The sequence below is a fragment of the Vulpes lagopus genome, chromosome 23 (assembly GCF_018345385.1).
Source record: "Vulpes lagopus strain Blue_001 chromosome 23, ASM1834538v1, whole genome shotgun sequence".
NCBI classification, from domain to species: domain Eukaryota; kingdom Metazoa; phylum Chordata; class Mammalia; order Carnivora; family Canidae; genus Vulpes; species Vulpes lagopus.
The window spans coordinates 2,996,206-3,012,312 of record NC_054846.1 but is presented as its reverse complement, the minus strand read 5'-3'; the positions used below and the strand labels follow the sequence as shown (position 1 = coordinate 3,012,312).

The 16,107-nt window shown below is 55.5% G+C and overlaps 1 protein-coding gene across 1 annotated transcript in view; it reads left to right on the top strand.

Annotated features, from left to right (window-relative positions):
• The first annotated feature begins 2,777 nt into the window (after nt 1-2,777).
• Nucleotides 2,778-16,107, top strand: part of KLHL2 (kelch like family member 2) — a 98,400-nt gene continuing 85,070 nt past the window's right edge. The window contains exon 1 of the mRNA XM_041738435.1: nt 2,778-3,018. Coding sequence (XP_041594369.1) covers nt 2,993-3,018 — 26 coding nt within the window. The 5' untranslated portion in view covers nt 2,778-2,992. The remainder of the gene's footprint in view (nt 3,019-16,107) is intronic.

Here is a 16,107-nt window from a genome sequence, read left to right as displayed (position 1 = left end):
CTGCTCACTCAGCTTGCATGCAGAAGTCAGGCCAAAGTTTTGGTCAAACCTAAGTCAGGGTGTATCTCTTGGGTCTAGCACTCAATCTCAATTCCTAGCTCAGCCATATATGACTGATAGTCATGGAAATGTGTAGAAGAATAATAATGACCATTTGTTAGTGCTTCCATTTTACGCCTAGTGTCATACGCTTTACAGAGACTATTTCATTTAATTCTTATAATGACCTGATAAAGTAGGAAGTTCTTTTTGGAATCTAGGGGAAAAAAAAGACATCAACGAGAGAAATAACTTATTGTTTATGTCCTATTCATGGTGGATCAATAACGCCCACCGTGCCATGGAGAGGTTAGCGTGCGCTAGGGCATATTAAAGTGCTGACTTTTTCTGGAACACTTCAGTAGGCCGCCAAGGCGCTTCTGATCCTCCTCCTACCCCACCCACCGCTCCTTCTCTGTCTCCCTTGCTGATTTCTCTTCATCTTATTATCTTAATGTTGCAGCGCCCCAGGGATCATTTCTTGGTCCTGTGCTGTAGCTACACCATCTAGGTGAGCTCAGCCAGTTCCAGGACTTTAAATGACACCTGTATGCTGACAAACTCTCCAGTTGCGTCCGCTCCAGATACATAAACCTAATTGTCTACACCTATCGCCACATGGGTGTTTAATCGACACTTCAAACCTAAGCATGTCTCAATCAGTTTACGGATACTTTCCTCCCTTGACCAAATCGGTTTCTGTCTCTACAATCTCAGCAAACGTGAAGTCCATTCTCCCAAGGGCCCAGATCAAAACCTTGGGGATCATCTTTGACTCTATCCTTTCTCTTCTACTCATATCGAACCTGTCAGCAATTCCTGTTTGCTTTACCTTCTAAACAGGATCCGAATCTGACTTTGCTCCGTCACTCTGACTTTAGTCCAGGCCACCCTTATTTTTCCTTGCAGCCGGGCTAATCTCCTTACTTGCTCTTACTTCCCTACCTATACTGCTTATATAGCAACCAGCCCCATCTCCTGAAAAAAAAAAAATAACTTTTTAAGAACCTCGGACCTTTAAAAACATACACATAGATACAAATGAATGATGACCACCGTCATACATCCATAACTCAGCATCAAAAATCAACATCTGCCAATCTTTTCCCATCTATTCTCTACCCTCTTTTTTTTTGGGAGGGGCTGTGTTTTATTTTATTTATTTATTTATTTGTAAAGGTTTTATTTATTAATTTGAGAGCAAGCGAGCACAGAGAGGGGGGGGGGAAGCAGACTCCCTGCTGAGCAGAGGGCCAGATGTGGGCTCGACCCCAGCCCCGGGGGTCATGACCTGAGCCAAAGGCAGCCCCTTAACCCGGGAGCCCCCCAGGCGCCCCTCGGTGGAGCATTTTAAGACAGATGCCAGCAAAGGCGTCCTTCTCAGTACCGGACTAAGCCGCTTCTGTGGCTGGTAGCAGCCAAGTGCTCTCGGACCCGCCCGCCCCCCTGTGGCTGTGCGGCAGGTGCACCTGCAGGGCCGCGGCGTGGGCGTGGGCGTGGGCGTGGGCCCCGGCAGGCGGCAGCTGCGGGTCCGGCGCCCCTGGACGGCACCTGCCCCCCCCCCCGGGGGCTGTGCTCGGAGGCGTCTCCCCGGGCTCCGGCCCGGTCCTGGGGCCTCCGGGCGGCTGCGGCGACAGCTGCGGGCGCGTCCGCTCGGCCTCGGGGCAGGCGTCGCCCGCCGCTCTCCTACCGTCCTCGTCCCGGGGCGCTCGGGGGCAGGTGGGCCGGTGCCCGCCGTTCCTCCGCGTGCGGCGGCGGAGGTCGGGGGAGCCCGGGGAGCCCCTCCCGGACCCGGGCTCCCGCCGGGACGACGCCCTCCCGGTTCTCCAGCTCCGCCGCCCCGTGACCCGCCCGCCCGCCCCGGCCCCGGCCCCGGCCCCGGCAGCAGCCTCCGCGGCGGCGGCACCGGCACCGGCTGCACCGGCGGCACCAGCAGCACCAGCACCGGCACCAGCAGCACCAGCGGCGACACCAGCACCGGCACCGGCTGCACCGGCTGCACCAGCGGCGACACCAGAACCGGCACCGGCAGCACCGGCGGCGACACCAGCACCGGCACCGGCTGCACCGGCTGCACGAGCGGCGACACCAGAACCGGTACCGGCTGCACCAGCGGCGACACCAGCACCGGCACCGGCTGCACCGGCTGCACCAGCGGCGACACCAGAACCGGCACCGGCAGCACCGGCGGCGACACCAGCACCGGCACCGGCTGCACCGGCTGCACGAGCGGCGACACCAGAACCGGTACCGGCTGCACCAGCGGCGACACCAGCACCGGCACCGGCTGCACCGGCTGCACCAGCGGCGACACCAGCACCGGCACCGGCTGCACCAGCGGCGACACCAGCACCGGCACCGGCTGCACCAGCGGCGACACCAGAACCGGCACCGGCAGCACCGGCGGCGACACCAGCACCGGCACCGGCTGCACCGGCTGCACGAGCGGCGACACCAGCACCGGTACCGGCTGCACCGGCGGCGACACCAGCACCGGCGGCGGCTGCACGAGCGGCGGCTGCACCGGCTGCACCAGCCCCGGCGGCGGCGGCGGGAGGAAGGGGAGGCGCCGGGGGAGGGTCCCGGGCCCGCGGGAGGCCGCGGCGCGTCCCGTCACGGCGTCGGCGCGGCCGGGCGAACCCGGAAGTGGCCGAGCCCGCCCGCCCGCCCCGCCCCTCCCGCCGCCCCGCCCGCCCCGCCCGCCCCGCCCCGCCCCTCCCCTCCCGCCGCCCGCAGTCGGAGCGCGGGGGCCGCGCAGCACACGGAGCGCGGGGCCGACGGGCCATGGCCGCGGGGGCCGCCGCAGGTGGTGGCGCGCGGTGAGGCGAGCGCGGCGCCCCCTCCGGGGCGGATGGACGGCGGCTGGGCGGGCGGGCGGAGCCGGCGTCCGCGGCTGGAATGGTGCTGGCGGCGGCGGTCGGTGCCTGCGTGCTGAAGCCCGAGAGGAGCCACCATGGAGACGCCGCCGCTGCCGCCCGCGTGAGTGAGCGGCCGGGCGGGCGGGCGGGCGGGAGGGCTCGGCGCTGCGGACAGGCGCGCCGCTGCGGCGCTGCTCGGGGCCGGGGCCGGGGCCGGGGCCGGCGGGGGCGGGGGCTGCAGGAGCCGGGGCCGGGGCTGGGAGCTGGGAGCTGGAGGAGCCGGGGCTGCAGGAGCCGGGGGCCGGGAGCTGGGGATTGCAGGAGCCGGGGCTGGGAGCTGGGAGCTCCGGGAGCTGGAGGAGCCGGGGCTGGGAGCTGGGGATTGCAGGAGCCGGGGCTGGGAGCTGGGAGCTGGGAGCTGGAGGAGCCGGGGCTGCAGGAGCCGGGGGCCAGGAGCTGGGGGCCGGGAGCTGGGAGCTCCGGGAGCTGGAGGAGCCGGGGCTGGGAGCTGGGGGCCGGGAGCTGGGGATTGCAGGAGCCGGGGCTGGGAGCTGGGAGCTCCGGGAGCTGGAGGAGCCGGGGCTGGGAGCTGGGGGCCGGGAGCTGGGGGCTGCTGGAGCCGGGGCTGCGAGCTGGGAGCTCCGGGAGCTGGAGGAGCTGGGGCTGCAGGAGCCGGGGCTGGGAGCTGGGAGCCGGGAGCTGGAGGAGCCGGGAGCTGGAGGAGCCGGGAGCTGGAGGAGCCGGGGCTGCAGGAGCCGGGGCTGGGAGCCGGGAGCTCCGGGAGCTGGGAGGCTGCAGGAATGGGGGGCCGGGAGCTGGGAGCCCGGAGTCGGGAGCTGGGGGAGCCGGGGGCTGCGAGCCGGGAGCTCCGGGAGCTGGGATCCCGGACCCGGGAGCTGGGGGCTGCAGGAACCAGGAACCGGGGGCCGGGAGCTGGGGGCTCCGGGAGCTGGGGGAGCCGGGGGCTGCGAGCCGGGAGCTGGGAGCTCCGGGATCTGGGGGCCGGGAGCTGGGGGCTGCAGGAACCGGGGGCCCAGAGCTGGGAGCCCGGAGCTGGGAGCCCGGAGCCGCGAGCCGCGGGGCGTGACGAGGCGCGGAGCCGACTGTCCGCGGGGCCCGGGCGCCCGGGGAGGGGTGCGGCGGGGAGGGGGCTGCGCCCGGAGCCCGGAGGAGGAGGAGGAGGAGGAGGAGGACCCCGGGGGTCCCGGGCGGACCGGCCGCGGTTGCCCCTTCCCGGTGTCCAGCGCAGTGAGTACCGAGGAGCCTGGACCTCGCCCCGGCCGGGCCTCGGCGGCTCAGGCTCAGGCTCGGCCCCTGCCCGGGCGCTGCAGGACGCCGCGTGGGCCTGGGCGGGCTCCGGGGCCGCCGCGACCTGCCAGGTGCAGGGTCCCTCCGCTTGGCACCACGGACTCGGGACACCTGCAGCACAAGCGCCTCCCGGAAATAAGAAGCTTGAGCGATTCTCGTGCAACATGTTGAAGGTTTGCGCTGTTCGGCCCAGTGCTGGGTTTTTTTGTTTGAAAGTGTTTGGTGAAAGTGCACTGTGAATCCCCAGGAGTTTTGAAAAGCTCGATTTTGACTTGCCTTCCTCGGTTTGACCAGTAAAGGAGCAAGAGCCCTCTGGGGGGGACTTCTCAGGCTGCAAGCAAACCTCATGCTTCAGGGCTGGGTCTGGGGCTCATGGGTTTTCACGTGGGTCTGGCAGCCTCACTCGGGGGCACTGGAACCGCACCAGCCTCTCCTGGGTATCTGGCAGACTTCCAGCCAGAATATGGGTATCTGGCTTGGGCCGAATAATTTTTTTGATGTCGAGTCCTTTCAGGAGAGCTCATAGGATCCCGGAACTACAATTTCTAAAAGTGCCTTCCTTATAGGATTTTTAGCTTGAGTGGAACAGGTCCCGGGGATCTGAGGAGCAGACGGCGAGGCGATGAGCTGACCCTCCCGGGCTGGAGGAGGCAAGGCTCAGCTGCTTGCCCATCACTGTGGCTTTGAGGGCTTTGTCCTCCGGTCATGGTCTGCGGCAGCTTGGGGAGAGCTCCCGAACCCCCAGGAAGCGTGATGGTGGATTGTTAGCATCAGCAGCGTGACTCCAGCACCAGCACATGGGTTCTGAGCTCAGAGGCCATGAAGGCAGGAAACGCTACCTGTAGACAGACAACACCTGACACACAGAGTGTGCCTACCACCTAGGCACGTTATCTGTAGTAAAGCTGTCCCCTTAATAGCCATTTCCTGCAGTCCCGATTTACTTTTGGAGCAGAGGGAACTACAGGAAAGAAGAGCAGGCGCTCTTGGAATGCAGGTGAAAAAAAGGGTGTGGACATTCGGCAGGCTCTGGAGGGAAGAAGTAGAGACCTAAAACGTGATTTAAATAGACATCGTTGAAAATGAAACAGAGGTGTGCCTGCAGATATTGATAAACTGAATCTAGGACAGATCAGTTGATCCTCGTTTTGGCACCTGGCGCAATTCTTTGATATCGAGACTCCCCATCCATAATGCTGGAACAATGACAGGCTGAGATGTAAAGGAAAGCTAGGAATGCCAGCAGGGAGGAAAGAAATGTGAAAACTTCTTGTAATCATGGATGGCTAATGTTGGTAAGACTTCTTCAGGTTTATGTTCACTTAATCCTAAGGACAAATAGGGTTTATTGTCATTTGGTCTGTAGAGGACTAACCCTCAGTCCAGAGTTTGTTAGAATCAGAAATAGTTCTCCTTCCTACCCCTTGGCCTATTTGCCTTCACTCCCATCAGCTCACTTTTCCCTTCCACACTGAATCATGGGTGCTGTGTTTGAGAATTGCGAGGCAGGGTCTTTGGGAAGGAGCTTTATTGGGTGCCGCTGGGCTAGGGCCTGGTACATGGAGGCAGTGGAAGTTATTGGGAGGTCTCAGCTTTTCATAAGGTTAGATTTTTAGTCTGAGCTTTAAGGCAAAGAACGATGTTTGGTGTGGACTTAATATGCCTTGGGTGTTGTGGTTTAGAAGCAGGGACTCAGATCCTCTTTGGGCGAGTGTCCGTTAATTCATTAATTCTGCAAATATTTGAATGCCTGTCTCTACCTGGCGCTGTGTAGGAGCTTATGCTCGTTCTGGTTTTTGTAACAGCCAGTTTTATATTGTTTTCAAATCCCACCTTGCTGCCCTTTGACCTGTTAACACATTGTCTTAGAGGAGTAGAGGTGCCCCAGTTCCTTTGGGATAGACTTGTTGAAATTAGGTTTTGATCTCTTGTAGTGTTTCCACACTCTTTGCCTCCTAGTTCTCCTCATCTTTTTTGGTTATCGTATTGTCATTGGGCTTCATATCTCTGCGTATTGTTTTTTTGTATCCTACATGTGGCATTTAGATTCTCTTGCATGTTGGAGCCTGAGTGATATGAAGATGATGGGACATTTGCCTCTGATCAAACCTGAAGGTGTGTGACTAAAAATTAGATGTAGGCTAGTACAGGGAATTTAGGTGGAAAACTGAGCTGTGCAGCCCTGACCTCAGGAATGTTTCCCACTTTCTAGCTTTTACGGTTATTTTTGCAGAGGGTTTTTGTAATTATTAAGGGAAGACGGAGGTCTAGGGTGGAGTGCATCCCTTTGACCACCCCTCACTGAATAGTTGTTTCTTAGCCCTCGTTTTCTTACTGGTTCCTTTTTCACAAGTTGGCTTTCTCTCTACAAGCCTTACATTTTGCTTTTCCTTCACAGAACTAAGCAAACACGCCTCAGATACAACCATATCTTGGATCACTGATTCCACATCACTGGAGACTCTTGGCATCAGAGTTGTTCAAGCGTAGGCAGACAAACATCTTGTTGACTGTGTTCTAAGGGATTTAGACAGCAGGAGATGGGTTGAATTAGAGCAGAGGTTTTCAGAATTTTGGATTTCACTGACCTGTGAAGTTAAAAGAAAAAAAAACCTGAGGTCTAACACAGAAATGCTAAGTTTTCTGTTTTGCCTAGTAGAAAGAAAAGTATCGATAAAATAATTATCAACTATCACCGTCTTTTGGTAAAAGAAAGGACATTTTGGTGTCTCTTCCCCAATACAGAGAAGGACATTATCTCAGACTAAAAGACAGTCCTTAAAATGAATTAGTTTAGTTTTATGAAAACTTACTACACTTTCTGTATTTTGTCACAGACCAGTAAAAAGTTCACTGAAGTCTGACGTTTGTGATCCACTGGACTGGATGACCTTTAATGTTCTTTCTAATTTTAAGATTCAATTTCTGTGAATTTGGAACCTTGACATGGGTTACCCCAATATTCACTGGTCTGTCTTTTATAGCACATTGGAATGTATTCTTATTTTTGTTTAAATAGACCGGACTGTAAATTGAGTTGCTGTCAGATCACAGGTGAATCTCCTCAGTGACAAAGATGTCTAAAATATTTAGGAGCAATGATGACTGACAAGGTAATGCTGAGAGAAGACATGGATCAATGTGTGTTGAAGGAAGTTTTATGTAAGGAAAATTGTGGAGTGTATATGGGAGCTTGAGAGGTGGATTCTGGAAATAGGTAAGATTTCTGCAGTAGTCTTAAAATTTTCTGATGCTGGGAAATCACTCATCCCCCTCCCACCAAATAGCCCCAAACCTTGTTTGTGATCTGTACTTCCTACGGCACACAGTAGGCACTCAGTAATATCAGGAAGTGTGCTTTCGTGAAGGCGACTTTAAGTTTACTCATCTGGGGCTGTAATGGAACTGCATCAGGAGTGTTTATGAAAATAATTAAGATCAAGCGGCGTGTTGTTTAAATAGGCAGGGATGTGAGACAGAGAATGAAAATTGCTTTTCAGATGCTCATCTGTAGAATTATTCCGAATTCTAAATGTATTTACTGTGTGTAATAAGGTTGTGCAGGTTGTTCCTTTAAAATCGTTGGTTGCTTACTATGACTATTATCTCAGAAAACAAAGTCCTTTTCCTCGGGGTGGACACTGATAGCGAACGAATTGTAGTGCGTGGGTCAATATAGTTTTGTGTGTCGTGTGCTTTACTGTTTTACGCTTCAGACTATTGACATTTGCTCAGGTATTTTTTTGACCAGTTCTTTTCTCTGATCCTGCCTTGAAAAACAAGCCCTCGCTTTCCATGGCACCACTTTTTTCTTGGTTTCCTCCTGTAGTTTTTAGGTTGCTAAATGCGATTTACCTTTATCTCATTTACTCTTGTCAACACCCTTATAGCGTAGATCTCTGTTATCTTTTTTCAGGTGGTGAATTACTTTTCACAGGTCATCAAGTGGAGGCCAAGTTGGGACCCTCCTCTCGTTGATCACTTCTTTCTGTCTCACATGGCTTCTCTTCTGTTACTCTTTGTTGGCAGTGGCTGCTGCTCACAGATCCAGGTCTTGGCCAGTTCTTTTTAATCAACTATGAATCCCTAAATTGTGGCTCCATCTATATCCTATGCTTGGGCTCTGGATCTGTGCTTCGGTCTTAAGATTTTCAGCTTCTCACAGAACATCTACTCTTAGCTTGTATCTCGGATCCAGCTGGTCTGAAACTGAGTTCTCAGACTGACTTCCGTTTATAACGTCTGCATGTATTCGATGGAATAATCATTCTTCTGGTCCCAGGTACCCAAAGCCTTGGAATGGTCTTTGATTCCCCTCTCTCGTCATCCTCCGCAGCTTATCAGCTCCCAGGAACAGGAGAGTCCTGGTTTCAAGTGTCCATTCTGACTACTACTATTCTGATGAGCAGATTTCATCTCTTGATACCTGCATTTTTTTCCCCTCCTACCTTTTCTCCTATTAACCTCTATGTGTTCTTTCCTCACCTTTCAGTCCATCTACTATTTTGACCCCAACAGTCACATCAAATGACTTACCAAACCAGTTATCTCAACCAGATGATCTGAACCACCTGTCATTTTGGCCAAATCTTATAGGACGTTCAAAATCAGTCTGTGCTTTTGACCTCCTAAACTGCCCTATCACAAGGCCAGAGTCTCCAGCCTTTCCTATCGCACCCCCAAGTTAAAACAACTTGGAGGGATCCCTGGGTGGCGCAGCGGTTTGGCGCCTGCCTTTGGCCCAGGGCGCGATCCTGGAGACCCGGGATCGAATCCCACGTCAGGCTCCTGGTGGATGGAGCCTGCTTCTCCCTCCTCCTATGTCTCTGCCTCTCTCTCTCGCTCTCTCGCTCTCTCTCTCTCTCTGTGACTATCATAAATAAATAAAAATTAAAAAAAAAAAAGAACCATATACAGTTTAAAAAAAATAAAAATAAAACAACTTGGAATTCTTCCAAGGCCCACTGGGAACCCTCTTCCTTCACAACAGTCTTCCCTCTTTACTCCAGTTCATTCCAGCTGCTCTTTGCATTCCCACAGTATCCGTAACCCATAATCTTGCACTTGTGTACTGACTTGTGCCATTCCCTGGTGGTTTCAGATGTGCCTCCCCGGTTAGATGGTAACGGGAGAGGTTCCCTGCGCTCAGCCTCCTTTACATCCGTCGCTGCTTACGTTCGGGCGCGCGGCCGGCGTCCAGGCAGCGCTTACCTACTTGATTTATTAACAGTGGTGGTTGTCTGGAGTGTTGCTAATAACTTTTGATTGAATGTTGCAATTAAAAATGAGGAAGGCCAATCAATAAAATCCATAAAAATCTATCTCTATATTCAGTTTAGCTCCTAACCTCAACATTTTTCTTCTTAGCTCTGTATTTTCCTTCATACGGTATTTAGTGCGTGTACAAGCTTCCTGAGGCAAGTGGGTGACGTGTTATTGTCTTTGGCTTTTCTGTTGCATTTCGTATTAGGCATATTTGTGGAATAACAAAACCTTGCTTTATAAGTTAACAGTCTGAAGCCCAGAGAGGCCAAGGGCCTATACCCAAGGTCACTTGGTTAGAGTTTGGCAGGGGCAGAGCCGCAGCTCAGGTCTTCCAGCTGATTCTGGTCCTCTTCGAGTGCCTTTTCACTCAGGTGTTAGAAAATGTAGCCTAGTCAGCGGAATTGTTGGATCAAATTGCTGCGCCGATTACTAGCTAAGTGCTGGTAACACTAGGAAAAGTGGCCAAGGAAAGGCCAGAAAAATGAGTTGATAAGAGACATGGAAGTGTTTGAGATGGGTCCTCAAGCTCCTTCTCCCTGTTTTAGCACATCGTGAGTGCCCCGGGCCACGGCGCTGGGCTAACTGTTGATGGCATCTTCTTTAAACTGAGATTGATCTTGCATAAGGCTTACTTGTACCCTGGTCCCTTTCCTGGGAAGAGTCACTGCCAGGGACAAAAAGTGCCTGATTGTGCTGTTTGTCATGTAGGTGGGAGGGAGAGAGGGAGAGAGAGCGGAGTGGAACTGAAGCAGAGCTTTTTGCAGCTCTATTGTTCTACTATCAGAGCAATTATATTCCGGCTTCCATCAGCCTCTCCGCCTCAGACATCCCGCCACCTCCTCCTGCCAGCGCTTCCCCAGCTTAGCATAAAGCCGCAAGACTGGATCCCAGGGGAAGGGGGGGGTTACCTCCCCTGTCCTCCAGGAGGTTCAGTGCTGTGCTCTCATTGCTGATCCATTTTGGGAAAACTGGGCGTTTCCAGCTTTTCCGGCTCCGAGAAATCTGAAACAACTTGTGGCAACACACGTACTCACCTGATGTATGCGGTGGCGTTCCTTTCTGTTGTCATCAGGCAAGGTCACTACAGTATCGCGGGCTGTATTCTCTGTGCCGTACGTCCTACCCTCGTGACTTATAACTGGAAGTCATGAGCGTGTGTTCCTTTTGTTGTTTGTTTGTTTAGATTCCGTGTGTAGGTGAAATCGGACGGCATCTGTCTCCGTCCGGCCTTTTTCGCTCAGCGCGATCCTTTTTAGGTTCACCCGTGTCATTGCAGGTGGCAGGATTCCCCTGGCCTTGCGGTGACGTCGTGTAAGCGGCCCCTGCCCTGGGGTTGGGGTGGTTTTGGGCAGAGGCTCCCCGGTAGGCTCCCCGAGGCCTTCGCCGGCGTGATCCACACGCGCCGTACCGAGGGCGGACGGCAGCACTTGGTGACGTTCTGTTTATTTGGCAACGCGGCCGTGGGCTCGGGGCGATGGCCTGTGTGCTCGGGGCGATGGCCTGCGGGCCGCACCGAATCCGAGTCCAGGTTCCAGACCCTTGAAGAGAATTTGCAGACCGCGCCTCGGCCTGGAGCCAACTGCGGGAACGGACGGAGCCCCCTCTCTCTAGGGCCTCTGACTCCTGGGGCGGTTGTTAGGGGAGGCAAGGATGGAGGGCACCTTGTTGGGAACCTGGAGGGGGACGTAAGGGCCGAGGTTGGTAGGTGGCCTTGCGAGGGAGTCGGGGGAGCGTGGCAGCCTGCTTCTGGGTGCCCACCTGCTGCTGGGTGCCAGCCCGGTGCTGGGTGCCGGCTTGCTGCTGGGTGCCAGCTCGGTGCTGGGTGCTGGCTCACTGCTGGGTGCGCACCGGTTGCTGGGTGCCCACTGGCTGCTGGGTGCCCGCCGGCTGCTGGGTGCCCACCGACTGCTAGGTGCCCACCGGTTGCTGGGTGCCCACCTGCTGCTGGGTGCTGGCCCACTGCTGGATGCCGGCCCACTGCTGGACACCCACCTGCTGCTGGGTGCCGGCCCGCTGCTGGGTGCCGCTGGCTGCTGGGTGCCCGCCGGCTGCTGGGTGCCCACCCGCTGCTGGGTGCCTGCCGGCTGCTGGGTGCCCACCGACTGCTAGGTGCCCACCGGTTGCTGGGTGCCCACCTGCTTCTGGGTGCTGGCCCACTGCTGGATGCCGGCCCACTGCTGGACACCCACCTGCTGCTGGGTGCCGGCCCGCTGCTGGGTGCTGGCCCACTGCTGGGTGCCCGCTGGGTGCTGGGTGCCCACCCGCTGCTGGGTGCCCACCTGCTGCTGGTTGCCGCCGGCTGCTGGTTGCCCGCCGGCTGCTGGGTGCCCGCCGGCTGCTGGGTGTCCGCCGACTGCTGGGTGCCCGCCGACTGCTGGGTGCCCACCTGCTGCTGGTTGCCCACCTGCTGCTGGTTGCCCGCCGGCTGCTGGTTGCCCGCCAGCTGCTGGGTGTCCACCTGCTGCTGGGTGCCCACCAACTGCTGGGTGCCCGCCTGCTGCTGGGTGCCCGCCCGCTGCTGGGTGCCCGCCCGCTGCTGGGTGCCCGCCGGCTGCTGGGTGCCCGCCCGCTGCTCGGTGACCGCCCGCTGCTGGGTGCGCACCTGCTGCTGGGCACTGGCCTGCGGGGAAGCCCGCAGAGAATGGGCATGGGCCCATGGCCACTCCGGACACCACAGCTGCCGAGCACCCTTGGTGGGTCCGGCGAGCCCTGTGGGGGCCTCCCTGCCCGCAGGGGAGTCTTGCGGCTTTTGAGGTGATGGGGCTGGGGGGCGCGGACGGTGGCCCGGGGCGGAGCATGTGAGCACACCTGGGCCCCAGGTGCATCTGCGGCTGCATCCTTCACACGAGGGTAGCGTGGATTCCCCCGGGAGCCCCCCCTGCCCCCCCAACAACCCAAACCTTGTAAAGTGCTTGTTCTCAGTCTGAGATGGTTGGCCGGGGGGGGGGGGGGGGGGGGGCGGGGGACGGGACGGGACATAGCACTCGCCTGTTCTGTGTCTTTGGGATCCTCCGTAGCTGCCTTCCACCCCCTCCTGGGCCCCGTCACGCTGTCGTGGCCCCGTAAAGGGCTCGCCTGAGTCTTGGGGTGAAGGGAAGCTGGGTCGCCTTGAGAGGGCATCGGTGGGCCCTTTGGCTCCCGCCCCTGCGCGGGGCACCACCGCCCCAGAGCAAGCACTAGGCCTGGAGCAACCGTCGTCCTTTCTGAGGTCGCGTCCCCACGAGGACCCTGACCCTGGCGGGAGAGCCCGGGAGCAGCAGCCTCCGCATTCGCTGGTCTCCGGAGCTCGCTGGCCGCCAGCGGGGGTGGGGGCCGGATCGGAGGGGCCCCCTGGCCTGCAGCCTGTTAGCCCGCCCAGCTGTGGATGGGGGCCAGACCCCTGGAACCCTCACCCACTTGAGAGTGTGTTTTGGTGACGACAGGCTCTTAGCACAGTTTTAAGCCTGCTTGGGCAGAGCGTGCGGGTGGGGAAGGTTCACGAATGCAAGAACCTGAAAGTGTCTCCTCCGGACAATTTGAGGAACTCGGTCCTCCTGGTCCTCCCGGTCCTCGCGGCCGTCCAGGAGCTTCCCTGGAGCAGGTGCTCCCGCCTCGGCGGGGAGCCGGGCCCGGTGGGGCGGCCCTTCACCTGCCACCTGCCTGCAGCGCCGCTCGCTTCACACCGGGCCCGAGGCACGGGCTTCCCGTCACTCGGTTCCGCTTCTGGAGAGACCCTGACACGAAGGCCGCGGGACGGGGCATCACGGGGAGGGCGTCCGGGCTGCAGCCGCCGCCCTGTGCGCCGGGCGCTGTATTTCTAAGCAGCTCTCCGTACAGAGAACACTTAAAAAAAAAAATTCAGTGTTATTCCTCACTTACTCCTTTAAGCCTTTGAATAAAGTCTTTTCTCGTAGAGTTTTGGAGCACATCAGAGAAAGCAGGAGCCGAAAATAGCCTTAAGAACGCACCAGCGTAGATCCCGGTGGTTATAGTGCGGTCTTAAAGTTATTTAATCCTATAATGCAGGAAATTTTAATTCATAATTTCTTAAGCAAATATAAACCCTCTTGACTCTAAAATGATGTCATTCTTTCTCGGGCTGAGTCGCTTTCGCTCCCATTCTGAGCCCTGAGAAGCCTTCTGTGATGGCTTTGCCAGTCCTCAATCTTCTGCTTCTCCTCTCTTGTGCGCTCTGAAGTTACTAAACTGGAAGCAGACGTAAACCCTGACTGGCTGTACGTGTACATGTGGGCATTCAGCGTTGTGTGGTCAGCAAGTTTGCATAGTTTTTTTTTTTTTTTAAGAATTTATTTATTAAGGAGAGACAGAGAGAGAGAGAGGCAGAGACACAGGCAGAGGGAGAAGCAGGCTCCATGCAGGGAGCCCGACGTGGGGCTTGATCCTAGGACTATGGGATCAAGACCCCTGAGCCAAAGGCAGACGCTCAACCACTGAGCCACCCAGGCACCCCGAAAGCTTGCATAGGTTGCGTGTATTTGCATGATTTCCTTTCCCCTACTGTTTTCTCTGTGAAAGAATGGTGGGGAAATAGCATTATGAGGTTGTCTTCTACTGTGAAATGTTTCCCAGTCTCCTCGTCAGATCTCAATATTCTTTCATCCTTGGCTCCTAGACGTGCTCTTCTTCTCAGGCCAGGTATGGCTCATCCCTCTCTTCACGCACATACACACGTGCACACACGCACACAGGCCACGGGTGCACCATCTTGCTCTCCCACTCCAGCTGTGGGCTCACCCCCTGGAGGCCGTGTCTTGTACTCATTTATTTGTAAAGCCCCTTTATTTTTAAAAAAAAATTTTTTTTTTAAATTTATTTATGATAGTCACAGAGAGAAAGAGAGGCAGAGACATAGGCAGAGGGTGAAGCAGGCTCCATGCACCGGGAGCCTGATGTGGGATTCGATCCCGGGTCTCCAGGATCGTGCCCTGGGCCAAAGGCAGGCGCCAAACCGCTGCGCCACCCAGGGATCCCTGTAAAGCCCCTTTAAAAACTCTCAGAACTCTCCAGGGGACAATGCAAATCCTCTAAGAATCGGATGCCTAGTCAACCACTGTTGAGTCTTGGGACGCGGAGAAATAAGCAAGGACAGCATCTACGGTTGAGGGTGGGGGTTACAGCAAGGTTTGAGCGCCTGAGTTTCATTGCTTCACGTACTTTCTATGTAATCAATGATCCCCACATTTCCATCCAGCTAAAGTTCTCTCTCCAACTCTAGACTCTGATATGCCAGTGTGATATCTTTACTTGGATGTCTGATAAGCAACATGTATGAAGCCTAAGCCCTTGATCTTCCTACCCCCAAATCAGTTCCACCTGCAGCCTCAGCCGTCTCAGTGAATGGAGACTCAGTCCTTCCAGTTACTCAAGCCAGTTACTCAACTCAAGAAATTGTTCGGATTTTCTTTGACATGGTACATGTAGCCTGTCAACGAAGCTTGTTGGCACTACCTTTAAAATAAGCCAGAACCCAACCGTTTCTCATCACTGCTCCTACTGCCACTGCTACTCCCGTGCCCTGAGCCCCGTCATCCCCTACTGCGTTGCTCTCCTAAGTAGTTAGCCCTCTTTCATCTTTGCCCACATGGTCTATTCTCAACCAACAGCAAAGTGATCCTTTGAAAACCGGTTGGATTGTATCAGTCTTCTGCAATGCCTCCCTCTTCCACTCGGGGTAAAAGCCAAAGTCCTTATAGCATCCTACAGGCCCTACATGATCTGCGCTTCTTTCTGCCCCCCCCCCCCCCCCCCCCCAGCCCCAGCCATGGTCTCAGAGTTCCCGGGACACACCAAGCACGTACAGGCCTGTGCTGTAGCTCTTCATTCCTTCTGGACGTTCTCTCCCCTAGTCCTCGTTCAAATCATACTTCTCATTTGGGCTCTTGATGACCTGATGATCCTATTGACTAGTGCAAGTTGCAGCACTCCATACTCTTGCTCTCTGTACCCTGCTGTTTTTCTTGTATTCATCACCCTTATTTTCTGATGTGCTTCCTGCTTCACTGGTGGGTTGTCTCCTCCCTGTCTCCCCTCTCCCCTGCTAGACTCCAAGCTCTTTGAGAATAGGCGCCGTTTTTTGTTCATTGTTCACATATATTCCAAGTGCCTAGAACAGTGCTTGGTACATAGTTGGCGCTCAGATATTTGCTGAATGAATTTGTGAGAGGTAATATTTTAAAAATGAATGATCCTTTCAAAATGGGCCAGGAAAGGAAGAAGTGGGAGGAGAAACGCATCAATAAATAATGCTTGCCTGTTTTTTGTGAGATATATACCGTATGATTTCTTTAGGCTTAATTTGGCATCCTGACTTTTTTTTTTAATCTAATAGTTCTATTGAGATATAATTTACATGCCCTAAAATCCACCTATTAGAATTGTACAAGTCAGTGATTTTTAGTACATTTCTGGAGTTGCGCAGCCGTCTCCTCAAAAAGTTAGCAGTTAATCCCCCTTCCCGGCCGTGGCACCCTGATTTTATTTGTTAATTTTTTTTTTTTTTTGCCTCCGAGACTCAAAAGAATAATTTTTTTTAATTTTTATTTATTTATGATAGTCACACAGAGAGAGAGAGAGAGAGGCAGAGATACAGGCAGAGGGAGAAGCAGGCTCCATGCACCGGGAGCCTTACGTGGGATTC